We start from the raw sequence: 22103 nt of genomic DNA, 5'->3' as shown, positions 1-22103 counted from the left end.
GCGCTCGGGCAGCCAGTCTCTTAAACAGAGCCGAAGAGTCAGGGGAGGAGCAGAGCCTCCAGCCGCGGCTGCTCTGCTCCTCCCCGATTCTTCGGCTATGTTTAAGAGCTGGGCTGCCCGAGCGCTACCGGCTTCAGGCAGCCCCCGTGCCTCCGGACCCCGCGCCGCCGGAGCCCGGGCGGGGAAGTGCCCGGCTGGGGGTGCAGGGTCTGGAGGCAAGGGGGCTGCCCGAAGCCCAAGCGCTACCGGCTTCACGGTTTGCCGGGCAGCCCCCAGACCCTGCGCCCCCGGCTGGGCGCTTCCCCTCCCGGGCTCCAGCTGCGCTGGGCAAGCACCGGCCGGGGGCGCAGGGTCTGGGGGCTGCCCGGCAAACCGTGAAGCCGGTAGCGCTCGGGCAGCCCTTTCCCCGTGGCTGGGAGTGGGAGGGAGGAGGGGGCGGAGTTAGGGCAGGGAAGGGACGGAGTTGGGGCGGGGCTGGGGAAATGGGCGGGGCCAGGGCCCGTGGAGGGTCCTCTTTTTTTATTTAATAGATATGGTAACCCTATGCTTGTCGCCCTGCACTGGCAATGTAAAATGTTCACAATTTTCCCCCATGTGAATCACAGGGGTGTTTGGCCCCCATCCCCAACTTCATCCCTTGCAGAGCACCCATAATCCATGTACCAGCTGAGATCTTGGGGCTCTAGCCCACATGTAGGAGGAGGGGAAACACCCACCCCAGCCATGCTGCCTACAGAAGCCCAGGGAGGATTCCTGATCCTTCCTTCCCCCCCGCCCCTGCTCATTGAGCCCCGCATGCTGGACATGAGTCAGTGTGAACGTGCGTGCACATAATCTCACAGAACTAGCTGTGTGAACATGACACATGAAGTTGTATTATGCAGTCTGTTAGACAGCTAACAAACCTGGTTTATATTGCTCTGTTTTCCTCCATCAGGAAGGAAACCAACTATTTTTAAATCTATGTTCCACGTACAAAGCCAAATACAGTAACTGCTCACTTAAAGTCGTCCTGGTTAATATTGTTTCATTGTTACGTTGCTGATCAATCAAGGAACATGCTCATTTAAAGTTGTGTAATGCTCCCTTCTAACATTGTTTGGCAGCCGCCTGCTTTGTCTACTTCTTGCAGGAAGAGCAGCCTGTTGTAGCTAGCTGGTGGGGGTTTGAAACAGGGTGGACTGGCAGCCCCCCTATCAGCTCCCTGCTCCCCTAAGTTCCCTGTGCAGCAGCTGCCCAGCAGGCTAGCAATTGCAGCTGTCCCTCCCCCCACTGCCATGTGCTGTTCCTGCCCTATGCCTTGGAGCTGCTCCCCGAGACTCCTGCTTGCTGTGCAGCAGGGAGGGAAGGAAGAGGTGGGCTAATGCCAGGGTGTCCCCCTCCCTCCTGCTCCTGCACCCCGCTTACCCCATCTTCCATAGAGCAGGGGGGGAAAACACCAGGGCTCAGGACGGAGGGAGCTTGCAGCAACTGCAGTTCCAGCAAGCTGATCTAATTAACAAGGCAGTGTACTTAAAGGGGAAATGCACATATCTCCCTCCATTCCTGCTGCCTTGCAGAGTGAGAGAGTTAACCCTTGAGGCTCAGCCAATTGCTACTTCATCATTTAGTGTAAGGAAAATATCCCACCCTCTGACTCCTACACCTCAACCAAGCTTCACAATCATCATCACTGTGTACCAGTATTAAATTGTTTGTTTAAAACTCGTACTGTGTGTGTGTGTGTGTGTGTGTGTATATATATACACACAATATAGTCTTTTGTCTGGTGAAAAAAATTTCCCTGGAACCTAACCCCCTAATTTACAATAATTCTTATGGGGAAATTGGATTCACTTAACATTGTTTCGCTTAAAGTCGCATTTTTCAGGAACATAACCACAATGTTAAGTGAGGAGTTACTGTATAATGCTCTTATAAAACAGGATAGGAAAAAGATTAAAAGCATCCTGAATTTTATTAGTCTTGCTTATATATTATGTCTTTCTCCCTGTGATGAGGTGTACAAACCTCACACTGGGCAACAAAGGGTTAAGGGATTATTTTGGGCTCAGCCAGCCCCATACCACCACATCTGCAGCAAATGCTCCATCTGCTGGAGGAACTAAAAGGCAGGGAATTAGCTCATTTGGGCAGCAAAGCTGGAGGTAAGTAGACCTGCAGCCCACAGCCAGAGCAGAGCAGAACCTAAGACTCTGACACATCTATCCAAAGAGGCCCTCCCTGAGGGAAGGGAGGACCCACCCCAAAGATAACCAGAAAGGGAAGTATCCTGTGGCACTTGGACATTAGTAACCCCCTTTACAGTACTTATCATGGTTTGGGTTTCCACACCAGGGAAAAGCCTTGGACTAAGCTGACCAAGGGGGGTGGATGAGAGGAAGAGGTCCGGGGAGGACTGTCTTAAGCAGCCTTGGTTGTCAGACTACTGGTAGCCCAAAGGGCCCTGGGTCGGAGTCCAGTGGAGTGGGATGGCCCAGGCTCCACTCCCCACAATGCCCTCGGCAGTCAGGAGTTGCAGCCATGACCACTAGGCCATGCTCCCCAAGAGAGGACTGTTACACTCCCCATGCTCTCTGATAGCTACAATTCCCCACTGTTTTTGTAGATACAGACTAACATGGCTACCCCTGATACTTAATTCCCCACTGGATTCTTGATGCACTCCTCCTGGTTCTAAAGGTTAGATCACTCATTCTTTGAACAGAAATGGTAAACAGTCTTAGGTAAGTTTGAACAACAAATGCTGAACACAGCCCAAAGTCTGGAATAAATTTACAAATATCTGTTTGTCAAACAAGTATTACAAACATGTTCGTTAGTCAAAGGCTTGATCTTTGTAGGAAATTTAAGGGGAGAAAGATAGGCTGGATCCACTGAATACACTGTTTGCATCATATTTCAACAAGCTCTACCCACAAGGCTAATTTAAAATGGAGAATAAAGAGCAGATAAACTCTTAATTAAACAGACATTCTATAAGCAGCTGGCTCACTTCATCTGGAGGTAACAGATATTGCCACTCCTACCACTACATTTTAAGGAAGCACTTACATTCTCAGGGTTTCAGAGGACCACCTGGAAGAAATATACAGAGGATGTTTATCTCAGATTTATACAATTTTAAATATACAGATTAATATAAAATCAAAGCAGAAACCCATGCAAATCAAAGCAAACATTCAAATCAGGCGCTAGGATTTCAAGTAAAGTTGGTGAAACCCATTGGAGATGATAAATCCTCGCATGGGCTATTAGTGGAGAAATAATAGGAAGACAAGGGTGATAAAAACAGGTTCAACAAATTACTAACTTGCTGCCAAAAGCCATTTGAATTAGTCACATCAGCATGAAATGGGCTTGAATAAACGTACTACAGCATTTGAAACAGTAGCTTTTCCATTGATTCTAATGATACTACACAGAATTAAACTATACTGGCATTGTCAGTTTAAATTGGAGCAGTTACAATCTTGGTAATACTTCAATCTATTATTAAAAGACTAAAGAACTTCAGCTGCCCAGTGAAATCACAGCAGAATGAAGGCTTTTGTAGATTCCACCAAACTCACAGTACCGGAGCAGGGCCTAGATTGTGTGATCTCAGCCAGATAGTCCCTATGGAAAAAGCCAGGGAGTGCAACAGTTGAGGAAACCCTGCAATTTATTCCCCTGTGGATTGTCTCCTTTTCTTTCCATCAGTGAGGCAGATCTTGTCCTCCTGCGGAATGAACATGGTGTTCCACCCCAAGCACCGTGAATCCTGCAAGATATACAGGAAGCCAAAGCCATCTACACGCAAGTCCTGACTCTGAGCTAGCTCCTGTGGAAGCAGCTGCCTGGTATCATTCAGCTGTTCTGGCAGAGACTTGATGCCAGCAGCCTAAAGGAGTGCCCTGCTGCATGGAGGGTGACGTGGATATTTACTGCAGTGTCAGGCTGTATTAATTTTTTGTATGGATTCCCTCCAATGATTGTTAGGGGGAAGAAGTGCATATTCTCAGCCTAACCTTCAATTTGCCACTTATAAGTGTAGTTCCCTAGATACCCATCATTAATGATTATGAATTGTAAGAGTGAGAATGATGTGAGAGATGGTCCAGGCACTCCCCAAGAATGTGGTAGACCCAAATCCGAGTCCCTGCTCCAGAGACGACTCATTTTAAAAAGCGGAACAGCTTCAACAGGAGAGATTGAAAGAGCCCTGTCCCAGAATCTCTCATATGCCAGTGGTTAGGACACTCTCCTGCAACGTGGGCTATCCAAGTTCAAATCTTTTCTCCACATCAGGCAGAGGGGAATCGAACCTGGGTTTTCCACATCCCAAGAGAGTGACCTTACCATCAGGATAAAGGTGGCAGCTCTAGCTTTTCCTCCCCCTCCTCCTTCAGCTGTTTTTTGCAAATCATTGAAGTCCCGCACTCTCCTGAAAAAAATTGGCAAAATTATTTGGCAAATTCATGAATAATTTTGGTGAATAAGCTACTGGCGCAGAAAAAAAAATTGCCCAGCTCTTCCTAAACACCTTTGAAAATCTTGCCCTTTGGAGCATAAGTCAATGGAACTTGTGCTCCTAAATGCCAAGTTCACTTCTGAAAATGGAACAAGGCTCCTAAGTCTCTTAAGCACTTTTGAAAATTTTATCCAGTCTATCTACATATTATAGTAGTTCAGAATTACACAAGCCCTTTAAGACTCAAAGAAAGATAGAGAAGGGTTCAGTGAAATGTCTTTTGCATCAAAGATGACTCTTTTCCCATTTGTTCTTTTCCAACAAGATAATTTAGTAACTTTTTTTTCTCTTTTTATAAAGAGATACTTTTTAAGTTTGAGTATTGCTATGTTATAGTTCTTTTAAAGCTCAGGATTTTCTTGCCAAAAGTAACAGTTAAAACTTTTCTAAGCAGTATTTAAGCATTTAATAGTCAATTTTTTTGTTGTAGGATTATGGTTAGCCTTTACAAAACCCTTTCAATTATTTTTGAAATGTTTGTTTATTTGTCATCAACAAAAAGTAAGGTAAATCAATGGTATTTTCCTAATTCTGAAACCTACTGTAAGAATTCCTAGTGTAGATACAGTAGCTACTAGTGGTTTAATACTTGGTCAGTTGTAAACATCAAGATGTTCAATTTTGCAACAATACAAATGTGGTACTTATTGTTTGAGAATTCTCAAGAGTAGAAAGAAAGAGAAAATATTCTCTCCCTTTTTGCCTATTCATTCCAAGTCAACCTACTGACAGCAGAGTATCCCAACTGCTCAAGACGGGTAGAGAGGAACTCATAGAAACAGGTTTTCAACATGAAAAAAAGTCTGTGTCTTCATCCTTAATCTAGCAAAATTGAATGTCAGAAAATTGTTACACAACTGACATGGCCCATCCAGTAACTTGAGACAAAAGGCTCGATTCTGAGATCACACCAATGTAAATCAGGAGTAGTATCAGTTATGACAATGGAGTTACACTGGTGTGAGCAAGGTCAAAAGCAGGCACAATGTTTTCAGTGAGCCAACAAGCTGGGTTAGGACACTGGCCCGCTGAGCCATTAGCTCCCAACCCTGTAGTGTTGGGATTGTTAGGGGGGAAGCAATGACTATTCACATCTTACAAGTCAACGTGCAATTTATAAGTGCAGGTTCCCTAGAGTACTGAAAACAATCCCAGAGACCATTCAAAGAAATATGTCTGCACCACCAATGTGTCTGCTAGTCCCTAACAAAGCAGCATTAGTGAGAAAACCACTATGCATTCCAGCCCATAATTTACAACCATCCCATAATTATGGACATGTGCATCTTTTTAATAGCCAAACATTCTCAGGAGCAGTAAACTGTGTTTTCTTCTGCCGTGCTTGCTCACAGCACACACATAATTAGTGTCAACTGCAGATTCAAAATTTATTAATCTTTCCTTACAAACTTCTTTTTTAACTGTAGGGATCAATTTAAGTTACTTGGTAAGACAAAAATGAAAGCCATTATTTCATACTGTCATGTAATAATGCCACACTGGAATACTGCAATCTGTATTGATTTTATTTAACTACCAATTCTAAAGGAGCTCTGCTTTTTCTTTGCACCTTTTGATTAAATAAGGGAACTGTCAGGTTATATGATCAGTGAGAGTATTTGGAGCTGTGTAACAAAAACGCTAGATTTCTCGCATTGTTTGGGTACTCCAGTCGAAGTAAAAAAAAAAAAAGAAAGGGCCAAGTAAATGTTAAGTGTTCCATTAAAAATGGTTTACTATTATTATTATTGGGCTAAGTGTTCCATTCATCAGCAAGATGAACAAAATATGGAATTTGAAAGTTAAATTATAATCATTCGGGTGTTTTGAATAATTCGCCTATTTAGGTGTAAAGTGAGGCTGAAGAGACCTGCTATATGGACTGATCCTGCTAATCCTACTCGAGACCACAAATATAATGAGATTATTTAAGTAGGCCAGGAATGAGTAATGCTTTTCTGTGTGGTGATGCATTTCATGAATTTAAAAAAAGAGCTTGGCTGACTTGAAACTTTTTCAAGTAATATTCTTAGCATTTTCACCCAAACTCTTTATTCCATTGCTGGCCCAAGTGCTGCTGAAGCCACCCATATCAACCATGCAATTTACATTCCAGTCACAACAGACACCATTTTATGCAAAATATAAGCAGCCCTCTAATGCCTACCAAGTTGCCAAGCTGTTCCTTAAATGCAGTTTAAATGTACTTTTTCTAGACTGGCCAGTACTCTGCTACATGGACACCTTGGCTAGAAGTGTGTGGTACAGCCCAGCGTCACTCAGATGCAGCTCTATAAAAAGATATTTCTGTCACTGCTCAAAACTCATTGCAAACATGAGCATGATGCAGCCAAATGTTACATAGTTTGATTGAGCTAAGCTTAGAATCCAACAGAGCTGTTCTGCCGGCTGCTCACTAACTTCCACAGAACCAACAGCAGGAGGTGTCAATATTGACATACAAAAGAGCTTCCCCCTCCCCCCCCCAAGTCAAAGATTCTTTCATTCTGCCTACTCTTGAAACTCATCAAATGAGCACTTTCTTTCCAGATTTGGTTGTTCTCTACACTCAGACTACTATATCAACTACAGCCACAATCTGACAGTGCATTTGAGCCATTTAGTCAGATACTAAAGACTACCGAATTCAATCCATGAGCTCTAGAAGTAAGACTCTTCTCAAGGAATTAAACATCCATGAAAATCTGTTTCCACTCACCTCCCCTACAAAGCCATGCCTGCCTGGATTTACTACATCCCAAGGGCTTGATTTTAAGAATTTGTGACTGCATGCACAAGCATGGTAATCATTCATGTAAATGCGGAGTTAGATACCTAGCTGATCATATGTGCACACAAACCATAGAATCATATGACTGGAAGGGACCTCGAGAGATCATCTAGTCCAGTCCCTGCAGGCATACTTTGGGATGCAAATATTAAGAGCCTGGGCATAATAGGTTTTGTCCAAAATTCTGCAATAGTATAAATACAGTGATAACAACACAAAGGTTGTGAGACACACTAGAATCCAACAAAAGTGGGAAGATTTATTCTTCCCACAATGGTGAGGTTATAGAGTAGTTGGCTCTGCAAACAGATGAGACACAAGGTGAAGTGACAATGAGAAATTCTCCTCCCCTAAATGAAAAACATGCTACAACAGCGTATTTTGAAAAATAACCTGAAGTTTTTAAGGACAGCCTTGCTTATAACAGATGTTGATTACAATGGGCCTAAGGCAGGGGTGGGCAAACTACGGCCCATGGGCCAGATCCGACCCGTCAGGGCTTTGGATCTGGCCTACGGGATTGCCACCCCTGTGGCACCGCAGGGCTAAGGCAGGCTCCCTGCCTGCCCTGGCCCTGGCCCCAGCCCCACACCGCTCCCAGAAGCAGCCAGCACCACGTCCCTGCAGCCCCTGTGGGAGCGGGGGGCAGAGGGCTCCATGTGCTGCCCTCACCTGCAGGCACTGCCCCCCACAGCTCCCATTGGCTGGGAATGGGGAACCGCAGCCAATGGGAGCTTCGGGGGAGGTACCTGCAGGCGAGGGCAGCACGCAGAGCCCTCTGCCCCTCCTCCCTCAGGGGCTGCAGGGATGTGGTGCCGGCTGCTTCCAGGAGCGGCGCAGGCCAGGGCAGGCAGGGAACCTGCCTTAGCGCCACTGCTCAAGGTAAGTGGCACCAGGCTGGAGCCCGCACCCTGCACCAGTCCTGCACCCCAACTCCCTGCCCTGAGCCCCCTGCCACACCCCTCCTGCACCCCAACTCCCTGCCCTGAGCTCCATGCCTCACCCCTTCTGTATCCCAATCCTACCTGAGCCCCTTGCCGCACCCCTCCTGCACCCCAACTCCCTGCCCTGAGCTCCCTGCTGCACCCCTCCTGCACCCCAACCCCCTGCCCTGAGCTCCCTGCTGCACCCCTCCTGCACCCCAACCCTCTGCCCTGAGCCCCCTGCCGCACACTGCACCCCAACTCCCTGCCCTGAGCCCCCTCATACACCTCACATCCCTCCTTCGTCCCAACCCCTTGCCCTGAGCCCCTTCCTGCACACCACACTCCCTTCCACACCTCTGCCCCAGCCCTACATTCATGGCCCTGCATGCAATTTCCCCACGCAGATTTGGCCCTCGGGCCAACAAGTTTGCCCACCCCTGGCCTAAAGTGTGCTTCTGGCCTTGTTATTCTATACAAATCAGAGAAACTAAGCAAGATATGTTCTCCCCTCTAGCACCCACTTCCTTTGCCTTCAATGTGTGTGCGCGTGCACGTCTTTCTTCTCCAGTCCCACTTTTCTTTGTGAGCATTCCAAGAGATTTCCTTCAAGCTATACTTACCCTTACAGGTCAACTAACTAACAAGTACCACAGGACATCAAGGGTTACTCCTGTTAGGAATTCCAGCATACCAGACCATGCTGCACAAACATGCTATTTGCAGTTCCTACAAACAGTTGGAATTAGGAGGCAACCTCCTCCCACATTCTCCTACAAAATGTTTCTATGATCTATGCATATGCTATGCATTGGCTCCAGGACTAATGGAACTCTGTTTCAGTAGTCTCACAGACTACGGACTGTGAAACTGGGCCATTGTTTAAAGTTAGAATGAGTTATCAGTAGATAATGCAGTCACAGCACACACTAGGGACTTTTGCACCAGATCCATTTTGATGATTCCCTGTGGCAAATTTTTCAACAGAAATATGCTATAAAGCAAAAATAGTTCATACTTAGGATTTTCCACTATCACCCTCCAAAAATTAAATATGGGATTTACAGAAAGATACTTTTTCAAAGAGTGTTGACAAAAAATACCTAACTGTTGGCCAAAAATGCAATGTTTTTGTTAGAAAGCTGGATGCAGTGTTATAGCTATTCTTTCCACTATTTCTACTGACAGTGTAATTCCTGTTATGAGAAAGGTTTTTAACAAAAACATTTATAACACTTGAACACTGATTGACTGTTGTCAGAAATAATTAGAAACGGGATACCTATATGTACCGTAATAGGAGTCTGGTACACAAGAGTGCTGGCAAGAAACTCAGCTCGATTTCCAGCCCTCAGTCATGTGACCTGAGTGAGGTCTCCAAGACCAATACCCTTGTCACATGACACTGACTCCATTGGTTAATTACAACTTACCTTTTATTAAAAACAACCCAGATGAATAAAACCCCCAAATTAATATAAAATGTGATACCAATCAAAAAGTGAACATTAATGTGATGTATTCATTACTGTCTCTGGATGCCCATGGTCTTCCAATCACACGAGCACTTCTTGTTCTCAAAATAATTCCTTCTGCAATAACTTATTGAGCCACTGAAGTGGATCTGCCACTTGGAATCTGTGCGCATTTACTATTCTTGGCAATTTTCATGGTCAGTAACTGAGTTTTACTTCTCTCAACAAAGGAGGTTTAACAATAGCATTCTAGATGTCTTTAAGAAACAGAGTCAGCGTCCTCCACGTGTTAGATGCCTTCTGTTAGACTAATCCTTATGGGAGTGGGGTTCTGACATATAAACACACAAGGACAAAGCAAACCAGACAGCAGTTATCCAGCAGTTTTTGCAGCCAAATGCATTTCTACCCTTGAAAACGTCTTAGGTCATAAGCAATTCAGGGCAGTGACCATATCTTCCTGTGTATTCATATAGCCACTAGCACAATGGAGCACTGAGTCTTACTAGGACTTCTGGCTCTACTGTAACATTATATAATATTCCTATAGACACAATCAGAATGAAAATCTATTACACAGTAATCCCCTCTGCAATCATACTTCATGCTAATCTCTGCCATTGGGTTAGTTTACCAGTCAAAGAGGCTGATCCATTATATGTGGAACTAAGAATCAATTCCACAGGGATACATGCACAGAGTATTTAAGAAATCAGAACCTAGGAACTGCCATACCGGATCAGACCCATGTTCAATCTAATCCCGCGTACTGTCTGCAACAGAGCCCAACATCAGAAGAAGGTACAAGAAGCCATGAAGTAGATCAGTGATTCCCAAATTTGTTCCGCCACTTCTGCCGGGAAAGCCCCTGGTGGGCCGGGCTGTTTTGTGTACCTGACATGTCTGCGGGTTCAGCCGATCGCGGCTCCCAGTGGCTGCGGTTCGCTGCTCCAGGCCAATGGGAGCTGCTGGAAGTGGCCTGGAACAGCGAACCGCAGCCAGTGCAAGCCGCGATCAGCCAAACCTGCGGACGCGGCAGGTACACAAACCGGCCCAGCCCGCCAGGGGCTTTTCTGGCACAAGCGGCGGAACAAATTTGGGAACCACTGAAGCAGACATAGGTGAGACAACCCTAATGGTTAGAAATTGGTTTAACCCTGAAGCACAAGGGTTTATATCTCCTCTAAAAGTTTATCTACTATTAACTCTGGATATGGATATTTTTTACCCATATAAATAACAATCCCTCTTTGAAATGGGCCCCAACTGTACATGAAGTTTTACTTAGTAACAGAGCAGACATCAAGTGTAAATGGTGGATTCTCTGTAACTTGAAGTCTTTAAATCATGGATTTGAGGGCTTCAGTAACTCAGCCAGAGGTTAGAGATCTATTGCAGGACTGGTGGGTGAGGTTCTGTGGCCTGCCATGTGAAGAAGGTTAGACTAGATGATCATGATGGTCTCTTCTGCCCTTGAAGTCTATGGAATACATAGCAAACAGAAGTTTAATTACTAATAAATTCATTATAACATAATGTTCATATCTAGGATTCGAAAGATTTATCTTTTTTCTAGGTTATTGTTGGTTAGCATGGTAATTGACAGTCACTGAATAATGGTATAAAATGAAAGACATTCTTTAAATAATTTCCAGTAATCAACATAAAAACAAAATAAAATGCACTCTACCTATTAAAAACAATAATTGTTGCCCATTCAAATTCCTGGAACTGAAATCCCACTGAAAACAAAAATAAGAGAGAGACAGAGAAAAGGAAGTTAATATACTACCTTACAAGTGCAGATAAATGAGAATGTTTAGCTAAAGCTAGTTTTCTTTCTGTAGCAAAAGCACTCTTGTGGAGTGTTAAAATTTCACTACAGTTCAGCTAGCCTTTGTTTTTTATACAGATGAGACATCTGGCTGCACAGTGCATAAGGAAATGTGAGCTTAGACTTTTCACTGTTGTTTCAGCAACATTCCTAAGTATTTTCTCTGCTCTTCGCAAATGGCCGGCTGCGCTTCAGAAGCGTCAGTGGTGCGCACTTCATTGGATCTGCAAGTGCAGCAAACCAGACAACTGTTTTACAGGACTCTTCAGACAGACAGGCAGCTTTCACCTCAGATCAATGAGGGTATTGATCCCAACTGTGATGTCTTCTTAGAAAAGAAATGGTCAGGCAGAATAAAGGTGGGGGGAGAATGAAATCTTAGATTTCTAAGAGATATGGAGACCTTTGCTATGAACTTTTCCACATAGGGCAGGTTAGGGAGTGGAAATTGGTCTGCTGGACAGTGTTTGGGAACAGGCCTCTGCTTTTCTTTGATGTTTTACTTCATCCAGCGTGGGAGCTTTAAGGAACATTTGGAGGAAGAGCCACAGGCTCCACTTAAGTAAGAGAATTGACTGATACACTTAGGCGTTTTAAGATTCAACATTAGCTGTTTTTAATGTGAATTTATATTTTGTTTAAATGAATGTCCATGTATTAATATTTATAGCTCAGTGTGATTTATTTCTAAAATACAAATAAAATTCTGGCAGCTTTTATATGGGACCTATAGGTCTGACCCTTTTATTCCAGTCTCTATGACAAGTGCACTGCCATCTGTGGCATTAATAGTAATACATTTTCTTCAAGTTCCAGCATCATTTATGATCCAGAAGCGTGTCATTTTTGCTCCTTTACATAACAAGTCTGATCCAGTAATACTGAATTTTCATCTAAAATTTTCCTAGTGGAGTAACATATTGCATCCATAGATCATTAAATAAGAGTTACAGTCATTTCGATCTCATTTGCATAGAAACACAGGGCCAGATTCCCAGGTGGCATAAAGCATCATAGCTCCATTGATGCCAACGGCACTAACCCAATCTACACAGCTGAGGAGCTGGCCAACAGAATCGGGAAACGTTAATCCCCATGCCTACAATTCGTTGAGTACAGACAGAACTGTGTACCTGCACAGAATCACTGGGCATGTCTACACTGCAGCTGGGAGTGCACTTCTTAGCCAAGTAGACAAATATGTGCCACGTCTGCTCAAGCCAACATGCTACAAATGGTGCCACAGCCAGCAGCTCAGGCTAGCCACCAGGGGTCAGGACGGGTTTGTACTCAGGTGGCTAGCCCAACCCGCCACCTATGCTAACCTGGTTGCACTGCTATTTTAGCACACTAGATTGAACAGAGCTAGCACATCTGTCTACTTGAATTGGGAAGCACACTTCCACCTGCAGTGTGGACGTAATCCATTTGGGCTACCTATGCAGATTGCAGGATTTAACCCTAAAATATGTATTAGGTCTTCTAGTTCATCTCCACAATAATACAGGATTTCTCCCTACCATTTTGATCTGTAGTTTTCAGATGTTGTATTATATAGGAACTGAGGAGTATCCCTTTAAATTGCTTAGGAACCTTCTAGTTGACCTCCCTGTCTTCTATGGCAGAAGCCATCAGAACCCTAAGACAGGAGCAGTGTATATATGTAGCAAGACCCATAAGTTTGTACAGAAACAGGCTATGCAATCAAGTAGCTTACTGAGGAACAGGAATCCTGCATGACATCTCCTATTCCTGGGAGCTTAGGACTAGCCATGAAGTCCTTGTATGTAGCACCATGGAACTGTTTAGCTGGTGTAGAGATCTCAATGCATTCATCATTAAATCATCCTTTTCTTGATATGCATTTGATAACCTCACCCCTCCGTCCCCAACAAACCCAGAACATAGCCAGTACCACGCCAAATAAATGTGCAGAACTTCATGAGATCTTACACAATAGTGTGTATTTAAAGAGGCATATGGTGCCATTTGTCTGTACATAGCTCCTACTGTTACATGGTACAGGAATTACTGGGCTTGAACCCCATCCCCAAATCAATATACATAACACTTCTATCCCCCTCCCCCCATACCTCCATCCTTTACAATGGTCATGCTGATTTTGGGGGTGGGGGGGAGGAAGTAATATTGGCCAAGACTACTTGTAATATATCTTGCGTATCAAGTTACAAAGCACAGCACTTTAAAAGCTGAATTAAAAATATCAGAAAAGGCAATACTGCTCCAGTCCCACCTTCAAGTCACTTCTACAACTTAACACTTTTCACAAGAATCCTGTAAAATTCTTGTATGATGACCATGGAGAAAGGAAGCTTTCCAATTCAAATAACTAAAAAAGACACAACTAGATAACATCTTTAGCTGTGTCACGTGGAAAGCATACAGGCATGAAACCCAGAGATGCATTTGAACACCAGACATATTAAGGGGAAATCTTTTTTTGGTCCAATAGAACCAATATGTTAGCAGCTGGAATGAGAACTGGCAAAAGTGAAACACAGAATCCTATTTTATTCTTGAGGAAGCAGAAGTTATTCTTCTGAGCTGGAAGAGTTTCTTTTCGGACTGATCACTATTCTTTTTATGGTTCACTCACCCTCTGCAGAGGTGCAAGAGCAAGCTGGCAATTTTCACACAAAGCAAAAATTTTCAATTAATACATAAGATTGACTTATTCCAAGTGACTGACATGAACCTCCTAATAAAGTAAGGGAAACATGAAGTAATAAAATTCATAAATAGTCTTAAAAAGCTTCACCTGAGAAAGCGGTGTTAAATGTTTATGTTCAAATTACCTTTATCAACTGCATCTATATCCTCAATTTTTTCTATGAACATTCACATTTTATATCCAAGACCATGAAACTTATCACAGAATTGCACAATGTATACATATGCCAAGAACTTTAGGACAAAGAGCCCTCAGTTTAACTAAGCCAAGTGATGTCAAACTTTTCATTAGCAATCAGTCAGTCTTACATAAAAAATAAAAATCTGGTCATTATCAGATATCTTTTGTCTACAGCCTTTAGATTTCCCAACGGCTTGATCCATTTAAAAAACTAGCAGTAAAGAAACTGTATTTTCCACAGCTTTAGGCTTATGATGGAATTCATGTTTCCTACAGGGGTTTAATTGCATTACATGCACACATAACTTCACTGATATTGAAGATGCTGGCTCGTTTTGAGATTTTGAATAAGTGTTGGTATGCATATGTATTAGCAATACTGGCCTGTGTTTTCAATAGCAGTAGCTTGGTATGCTGTGACAGCATATGGTTATAGATTAAAATAATAAATAAAGAAAAAGATGGCCAATTAAATGTGCATATAACCTTTCCCCAGTGAGCTCTGTTGATATATTTTCCTCCCAATGCTGGGGAATCTCTCTGCCCCCCCTTTAACTAACTAACCAATTCTGTTATTCAGCAAAGCTCCTGTATCATTTTTATCTCTTTTCAGCTGACCTGCCCATTCCTTCTGAGAACACCTCTCACTATCTAAATGTGGCATGTCAAGGGAGTTGGAGGTATTGTTTATACTATGTTATAATCCTTTGGTATCACTTAATTGGTTTAAATGGCTTTAAAATAAATCTGTCAACTCCCGACAGCTTTAACTGAATTTCTAGGCCTCCTTAGAGACTTGTCTCCACATCCCTCTAGGTAGTTCTTCTTTAAGATCCTGTTTTACACTTGTGCAAAGCAATGATTATTCCTTTATCACAGGACCAGTAGAATAATCACAAGAGAGGACCAACTGCCCTCCTTTAAAAGCTACCTAACAGCGAGAATGACTAACCATTGGACCAAGTTACCAAAGGAAGTGGCAAATTTGCCATCTCTTAACGTCTTCACAGGAAGACTGGATGCCTTTCAGGAAGAAAAGCTTTAGTCAAACAAAAGTTCTTGAGCTCAATACAGGAGTAATTGGATAAAGTGTTATGGCCTGTGATATAATAGAGGTCAGACTAGATGAGCTAATGGTCCTTTATGGCCTTGAACTCTGGGCCATCTTTCTCCAGCATCCTCTATCACATTTCTAATAAATTGTTTACAGTTATCTCATCCTCACTCAGTTGCACCTGCAGAGTGGCTCTGATCTTGCAAGCTTCTCCATGCAGGCAGGTCCTTGTACCCATGCAGAGTCTCACGGTCTTCTGCACAGAAGTCATCCCACACTAAGGAGGCTAAGGACACTGAAGATTGGGGCCTTAGACTATGATCTCTGAGGCATGGACTTTTTTACTGTCCATTTATGCTCGATTGGTACCTCCAGCAGTATAAATAATATAAAATATTATATTGCCCATTGACAATGTTGCTTCAGTGGATATTTAATCTCAATGAATTACCACAGAAGACAATTTCTAAACACAGCAGGCATCAGTTAGGTGTGGGCAGGTGTCACAGTTGGGCATTGCTCTTTCCTTCTTTAGGAAAAGCAAATAAGTGAGCTGAGATCAATTTTCTATTGATCTAATCCTCAGGGAAGAGACTTTAAGAGAGCAAATCACAGTGTCACAGCTGTAAACCTGAATCTTTAGCAACTTTCAGTAACACACAGAATTCAAGGAGATTAATCCAGTTTTTACAAAATCAAAATCAAACCAAAGTTTGTTCATACCCCTGTAATTTTCAGCCTTAATCTTTTCAACCATTTATTACAACTGCCACTTGGCTCTCAAGTTCTCCCTCTCTGACAAAGTTATAGTCAGCCTATTTTTGTTGTTGTTTTAACAGCTTCAATAATGATGACTAAGGTCTTGATAGGCTAGCAGATGTTTTCTAAAAGGAAAATAATAGCATCTGAAAACAGATCCTCATATTTCCTGCGCAAAAACTATCCTGGTAGCACAGCACGTTTATCCATGGCAATTGTAATCAGTTAAAATCATAAACTAGTTCTGGTTTAAAACAGTTCATGAAGAGGTTTAGGCTTAGGGTTAATCACTTGCAAATATACACTCTGAAATAATAGCCACCTTGATAATCCCATGCTGCTGTAACTATTTGTCTATTGTTACTTGATCATTTTCCACTAGGGTGATCAGATGTCCCAATTTTATAGGACAGTCCTGATTTTGGGGGCTTTTTCTTATATAGTCACCTATTACCCCCCACCCCCCATCCCGATTTTTCACACTTGCCCTCTGGTCTCCCTGTTTTCCACTCCTGCAATACAAACATTTCCAAACATAAGGAGAGCAAAAATTGGATATGGGAACATTAATGAATGACAGTAAAGGCAATCAAGCTGAAAAATCATTACTGGGTGTGTTACTTTGGTTGGAAAGCAGTGACATGCCAGTCCTATTTCATGACTAGACAAAAGGGTATCCTGGCCTTGACACAGGGAGGAACCAAACAAAGTCCAACCTGACAAGAGAACATTAGCAGCTGCTTTGCAGTCCTATCTGCAGAGAGATAACCTGGGAGCAAAAACAGTCCAGCAACATGGCCCTAGCCAGCAAAACAGTCAAAGCTCCATCTGTTTAAATGCATTTGGTCATTTCCTGTCATGTCAACACAACCTTAATTATTGACTTTTATCTGTACTTTTACTCCTGACAGTGGAAAGTGCTCTTTGGAGCTGCTGCAGTTCTCAGCTTCAATATTTTCAGGAATGAAATTTTTCCATACACGTTCAAACACTTTTCCTTTTTCCTCTCATCCTTCAAATAATTTACCTCCAACCTAAACTCCTCCAACCATATAATCACCCCAAACCTCCAATCCTTCCCAGTGGTTTGCCTCTGCAATTAACAATCACCCTCACCCACCCAGGTCAGCCACTGAAATGTATCCACCTTCCACTACCTCAAGTACATGCCCATCCTGATTTCTCTTATTCCCCCCTGGGATCTTTCATCCCAGACCTATACTCCAGGGATGCTTCTGGAATAAGTTATTCTCTGAGATCACTCAAACCCACCCCCTGCCCAAACACCATCACTAGAGACTCCCCTTATGATATGCCAGCCATTGCCACTCGGGTAACTCACATATATCTCCCCTTGGAATATATCAGTCCTCATCCACCACTACCAGGAGCTCCTGTGATCTGCCACTCTAGAGATTCCCCTTGGGATATGCCAATGTCCAGTGCTTAATTTGTGCCAGGGCTTGCCAGGGCTGAGCCCAGCATCTCTAGGCTTGGCAGTTCATAGCCCCGGCACCTCTGGGCTTGCCAGGTCAGTTATGAAAGTAAACCAATTGCTTGAGCCCCAGCAACTCTTTCATTACAAATTAAACACTGCCAATGCCACAGTGAGCAGTCACCACCCATATGTACCCATCCCCTTTCAGGAATACCGCCTGGGATATGCCAGCACTCATCTTCCAGGGGCTCCCCTTGGGGTATGCCACTACGCCCAGGATCACTCAACCCCCACTTAGTCACTATGCTACCACAGACTCCGGTGGAATCTGCCCCACCTTTCAGGGACCCGCCCCCCCACGGGCCAGTCACCTCCCCTCTGCCCAGTATGTCTCCCCCTGGAATTTCCCCTCACTGCTCCTGCTCAAATTGCTCCAGCCCCTGGGTCACGCTCTTGCCTTGCAACAGCCAAACTGGGGCGGAGGGAGTGAAGCGCCAGCCCTGAGAGGCACGAAGTTGACCAGGAGCTGGACGCTCAGCGAGCAGGAGGGAGGCAGCGCGGTACTTACAGGACTGATGTCTGCTGAGGCACCCTGGGGATGTGATCCAGCATCAAGTGCATGCAGCGGATGGTGGTTTTAAAGCAAAGGCATCGACTAGGGCAGGGCAGGGACGCGGCGCACCGCACGGCCAGGAAAAGGACAGCTAAGGAGAGAAGTTTGGGCTCCATCTCCCCTTCGCTCCCCAGCCCCAGCTCGGGAGAGTCTGGCAGGTCCCGCTGCAGCTGCATTCGGGCACCTTTCCAAAGGACATCCCGGGGCCAATCAGCAATGGCTGGGATCACATTACAGGCAGCAGCGCGCTCCGGGTACCACCAGGGGGCGCCGTCCTGCTAAAGCCTATGCAGCCGGACTTTTAAAACCTGGTGAGAAAGGGGGGAGGTGGGGGCCAGACTTCAGCGCCAGATACTGGACTGTGTTAATTAGGTTCAGCTGTGGGAAAAGCGATGCCTCACAGCTCAGCTAGTGGAGAAGTTGTTTTCCACAATGTCAGGTGATCCTTTTAATGAAATAATGCACTTTCCTGGAATTGCTTAATCCAGGCAAGCCCCCTCCCACTGACATGCTAACTAACTGAACTGCTTGGGAATGCAGCGCCCTAGACAGCGCCCTTGCTCTGCACAGGACTTTAGGGACCAAGTAAAAAGGCAGGTCCCCAGGGGGGTTGCAGTGTCAAGCTCTGTTTTGCAAGAGTAGGTCCAGGTGTCTGCACACAGACAGAAACACACACTCTTAGAGGGGTAGGGGGGAGAGCCACTTCAATGGAGAAAGCTTCTCTAGCCTTAAAAAGTAATGAAAACCAGACTTTTTAGAACAAACAGATGAACAGGCCAGAATACATTTTGCCCATGTCAAGCTGCTTTGCTTAATGCAAAGGGAGTCTTGGTAAATGCATTCCATTTTCTAATCCCATTGAGATAACACTGATCCCATAAACTGAGAGAAAAGAAAGCAGTCATCCCTTTGCAGAGGAAGCTGGAGAAGACAGACCATGCTTTCCAACAGATTTGTTGCCCCCATTAGCCTCCCAAGAAGTCACAGCTCTACTTACCTTTGTAGTGTGGGGAGAAGGAATGACCACCCAGCAAGATTCCCCTCCCTCTCTGGATGGATAGTTCATTCCTCTTGTCTTTGGGAGAAATGGCTGCACACTTTCCTTGCCCCTCCTTGGGGAAGGGAACAAGATGTGACTGGTAGCTTCACTCCTAGGCCCTGTCAGCTTCAGTGGATCCCTTGCACCTGTACAGAGCTCCATAATAATACTTAGCCCTTATACAGTGCTTTCATCAGCAGAGCTCAAAATAACTACACCCATTTTACAGATGGGGAAATTGAGTCACGCAAAGGTGAAGTGTCTGGCCCAAAATCACCCAGCAGGCAAGTGGAAGAGCCATAAAACAGAACCCAGATTTTTTGAATCCTAGACTAGTGCTGCTGGGCCATGTTGGGGCTCTCTACAGGCACAGGGAGCCACCTACTTGGATGCAGTTGCAGGAACAGGGATTTGGGCCAAGATCCTCAAAGGTGCCTAACTCCTATTGAAGCCAATGGAAGGTAGGCACCTAAATAACTTTCAGGATCTGGGCTTAAGTTCACAAGATGGATAGCTGTATCCACTACATGTATTCATGTATGCAAACTGCCATAGGGTTCCACATGAGGGCAGCAGTCCACCCACACGGATTCTAATGCAGGCTTGGGGCCAATGACACCTATCCCTATGTTCCCACTCCTCCAATGCCCTTTGTAGACTGTGCAAGTGAAACTCCATAGGCCTCCATTATGCAATCAGACCCTTAGTCCTTTGTCCAAATGCAGGACTAAAACTACAGACTCCTTTAAGGGCCTTTACATCCTCTTGGTTCTGTGCAGTCCCATTGCACAGTCAGTACTAAACCCATCAGAAGATAAAATGGTAAATTAATAATAATTCTGCCCATCTGCTCAGCCCTGTTGGTGTGGTTCTCGTAACACAGAGGAAACTTGTTCCGTATCCAACCTCTCTCTTCTAAAAAAACAAACTGAGAAGCTAGCAAAAAGCTGTTCCTAACACATCTCAGCCAGGGTTCACACCAAGTTGTGGTACAGAGGCAGGGCCACCCAGAGGATTCAGGGGGCCTGGGGTAAAGCAATTTTGGGGGCCCCTTTCATAAAAAAAAGTTGCAATACTATAGAATACTATATTCTCATGGGGGCCCCTGCGGGCCCCAGGCCCTGGTGCAAATTGCCCCACTTGCCCCTCTCCCTCCCCCCAGGCGGCCCTGTACAGAGGCATCACTTGTTGCTCTGATGGATGACCTTCTTCTGTCCATAATCAAGGGTGTACATCCATGCTCATCCAGCTGGAAGTATGAATCATTTAAAATAGTTAATCACCAAATGCTTCAACCCTGCCTCCAAAGGGCTTCAGATGTGAATTGAAATGACCGGAAATGGCTCATGTCCTTCCTTTCAGTGGGTCATTTTAGATCATTCTATCTCCATCCACAGAGCCCTTGTGTAAAAGGACGGGTGGCCCAGCAGTTGGGGCCCTGGACTACAAGGCATATTCCAACTTCTGTCATTGACTTGCTGTGTCACCCTAGGAAAGACACTTAACATCTCTGAGTCTCAGCTTCATCATCCGTAAATTGGGGGTACTGATAATTACCCAGCTTTGTAAAGTGTTTTGAGATCAATGGATGAAACAGGCTATAGATTGTATTATTTATTATAATTATTTATTTATTCCCTGTGGAGCCCCATCAGACTCAAACCTCTCCCCATCTGACTCTAAAAGGCCCCTCCAACTACTTCATTGGGGTGGATTCACTGAAGTGGGATAAGGCAGAGCCAAGCTCATAAACAATACTTGAAAATACTAAAGGGCTCCTTACTAGTGAAGAAAAGGCATAACAAGAACCGAAGTCTGGAAGTCAAATCTGGACAGTTTAGAAATAAGGCATCACTTTTTTAACAGTGGGTGTGCTTAACCATTGGAACAAACTACCAAGGAAAGTGGTGGGTTCTCCATCTCTTGTGTCTTCAGATCAAGGCTGGATGCCCTTCCGGAGATATGATTTAGTCAAACACATGTTACTGGGCTCAGTCCAGAGGTAACTGGATGAAATTTGATGGCATGTGATACAAAGGGGGTCAGAATAGATTATCTAAGGGTCCCTTCTGACCTTTAAATCATTGAAATGGCTGCGCTACCACAGTTTTGTGTAGCAATGTTGACATGGCCCATGGGGTTTTTTAACAACAAAAGGGTGCACTCAAGAGCTAACGGTACTTCTGTTACATACACAGTTCTTGTTTTGGCTTTCCAAAAAAGACACCTCCCCTTAAGCTTTATCATATGTTTTCTCTTTCTCTAAGAATTATTGTTGCTGGCACAGTGACACACTTCATGTTTTCAAAATAAACTGTTGTTGATTCTCCAACTGCCTTATGCCATTATTTCAACATATTGTAAAAGCAACAAGTCTCATTAGGGCATCCATTCCTTGGTGATTGGCACACTGCTCAAATTACTGGAAGCATGCAGCCAAATACAATGCAACGGAGGCATATCCCAATGAAATAGCAATACCCTGACCTATTGTGCCTTGTTCATGCTCATTTAGAACATATGCATCAACCTTCATCTTGGCTTTATTAATGTGACTGCTATCATCACTACATGCACTGATGTAACAGGAGCTAGTTACATGCAGCTAAAGAATGAACATCATTGAACTGTAAATGAGAAATTACAGCATTTCTACCATGACGTCCCTTCTCCCTCGGAATTCTCTTATATTTTTTAAATTATTTTTATGGATAGTGTCACGGAAATCTATTGCTATGGGCCTATTAGCGGAGGGAAGGACAGGACAGCATTAGGGATAGTCTTTTTTTCCT

General features: G+C 44.2%; 1 protein-coding gene across 1 annotated transcript in view; it reads right to left on the bottom strand.

Moving 5' to 3' along the window:
• PXDNL (peroxidasin like) overlaps nucleotides 1-18448 on the bottom strand; it is a 307717-nt gene extending 289269 nt beyond the window's left edge. Inside the window, exon 1 of the mRNA XM_054016741.1 lies at nucleotides 18228-18448. Coding sequence (XP_053872716.1) covers nucleotides 18228-18448 — 221 coding nt within the window. The remainder of the gene's footprint in view (nucleotides 1-18227) is intronic.
• Between the last annotated feature and the right edge of the window lie 3655 nt (nucleotides 18449-22103).

Source organism: Malaclemys terrapin, chromosome 2 (assembly GCF_027887155.1).
Source record: "Malaclemys terrapin pileata isolate rMalTer1 chromosome 2, rMalTer1.hap1, whole genome shotgun sequence".
NCBI lineage: Eukaryota > Metazoa > Chordata > Testudines > Emydidae > Malaclemys > Malaclemys terrapin.
The sequence above is the reverse complement of the archived record's forward strand: the minus strand, read 5'-3'. Positions and strand labels throughout refer to the sequence as shown.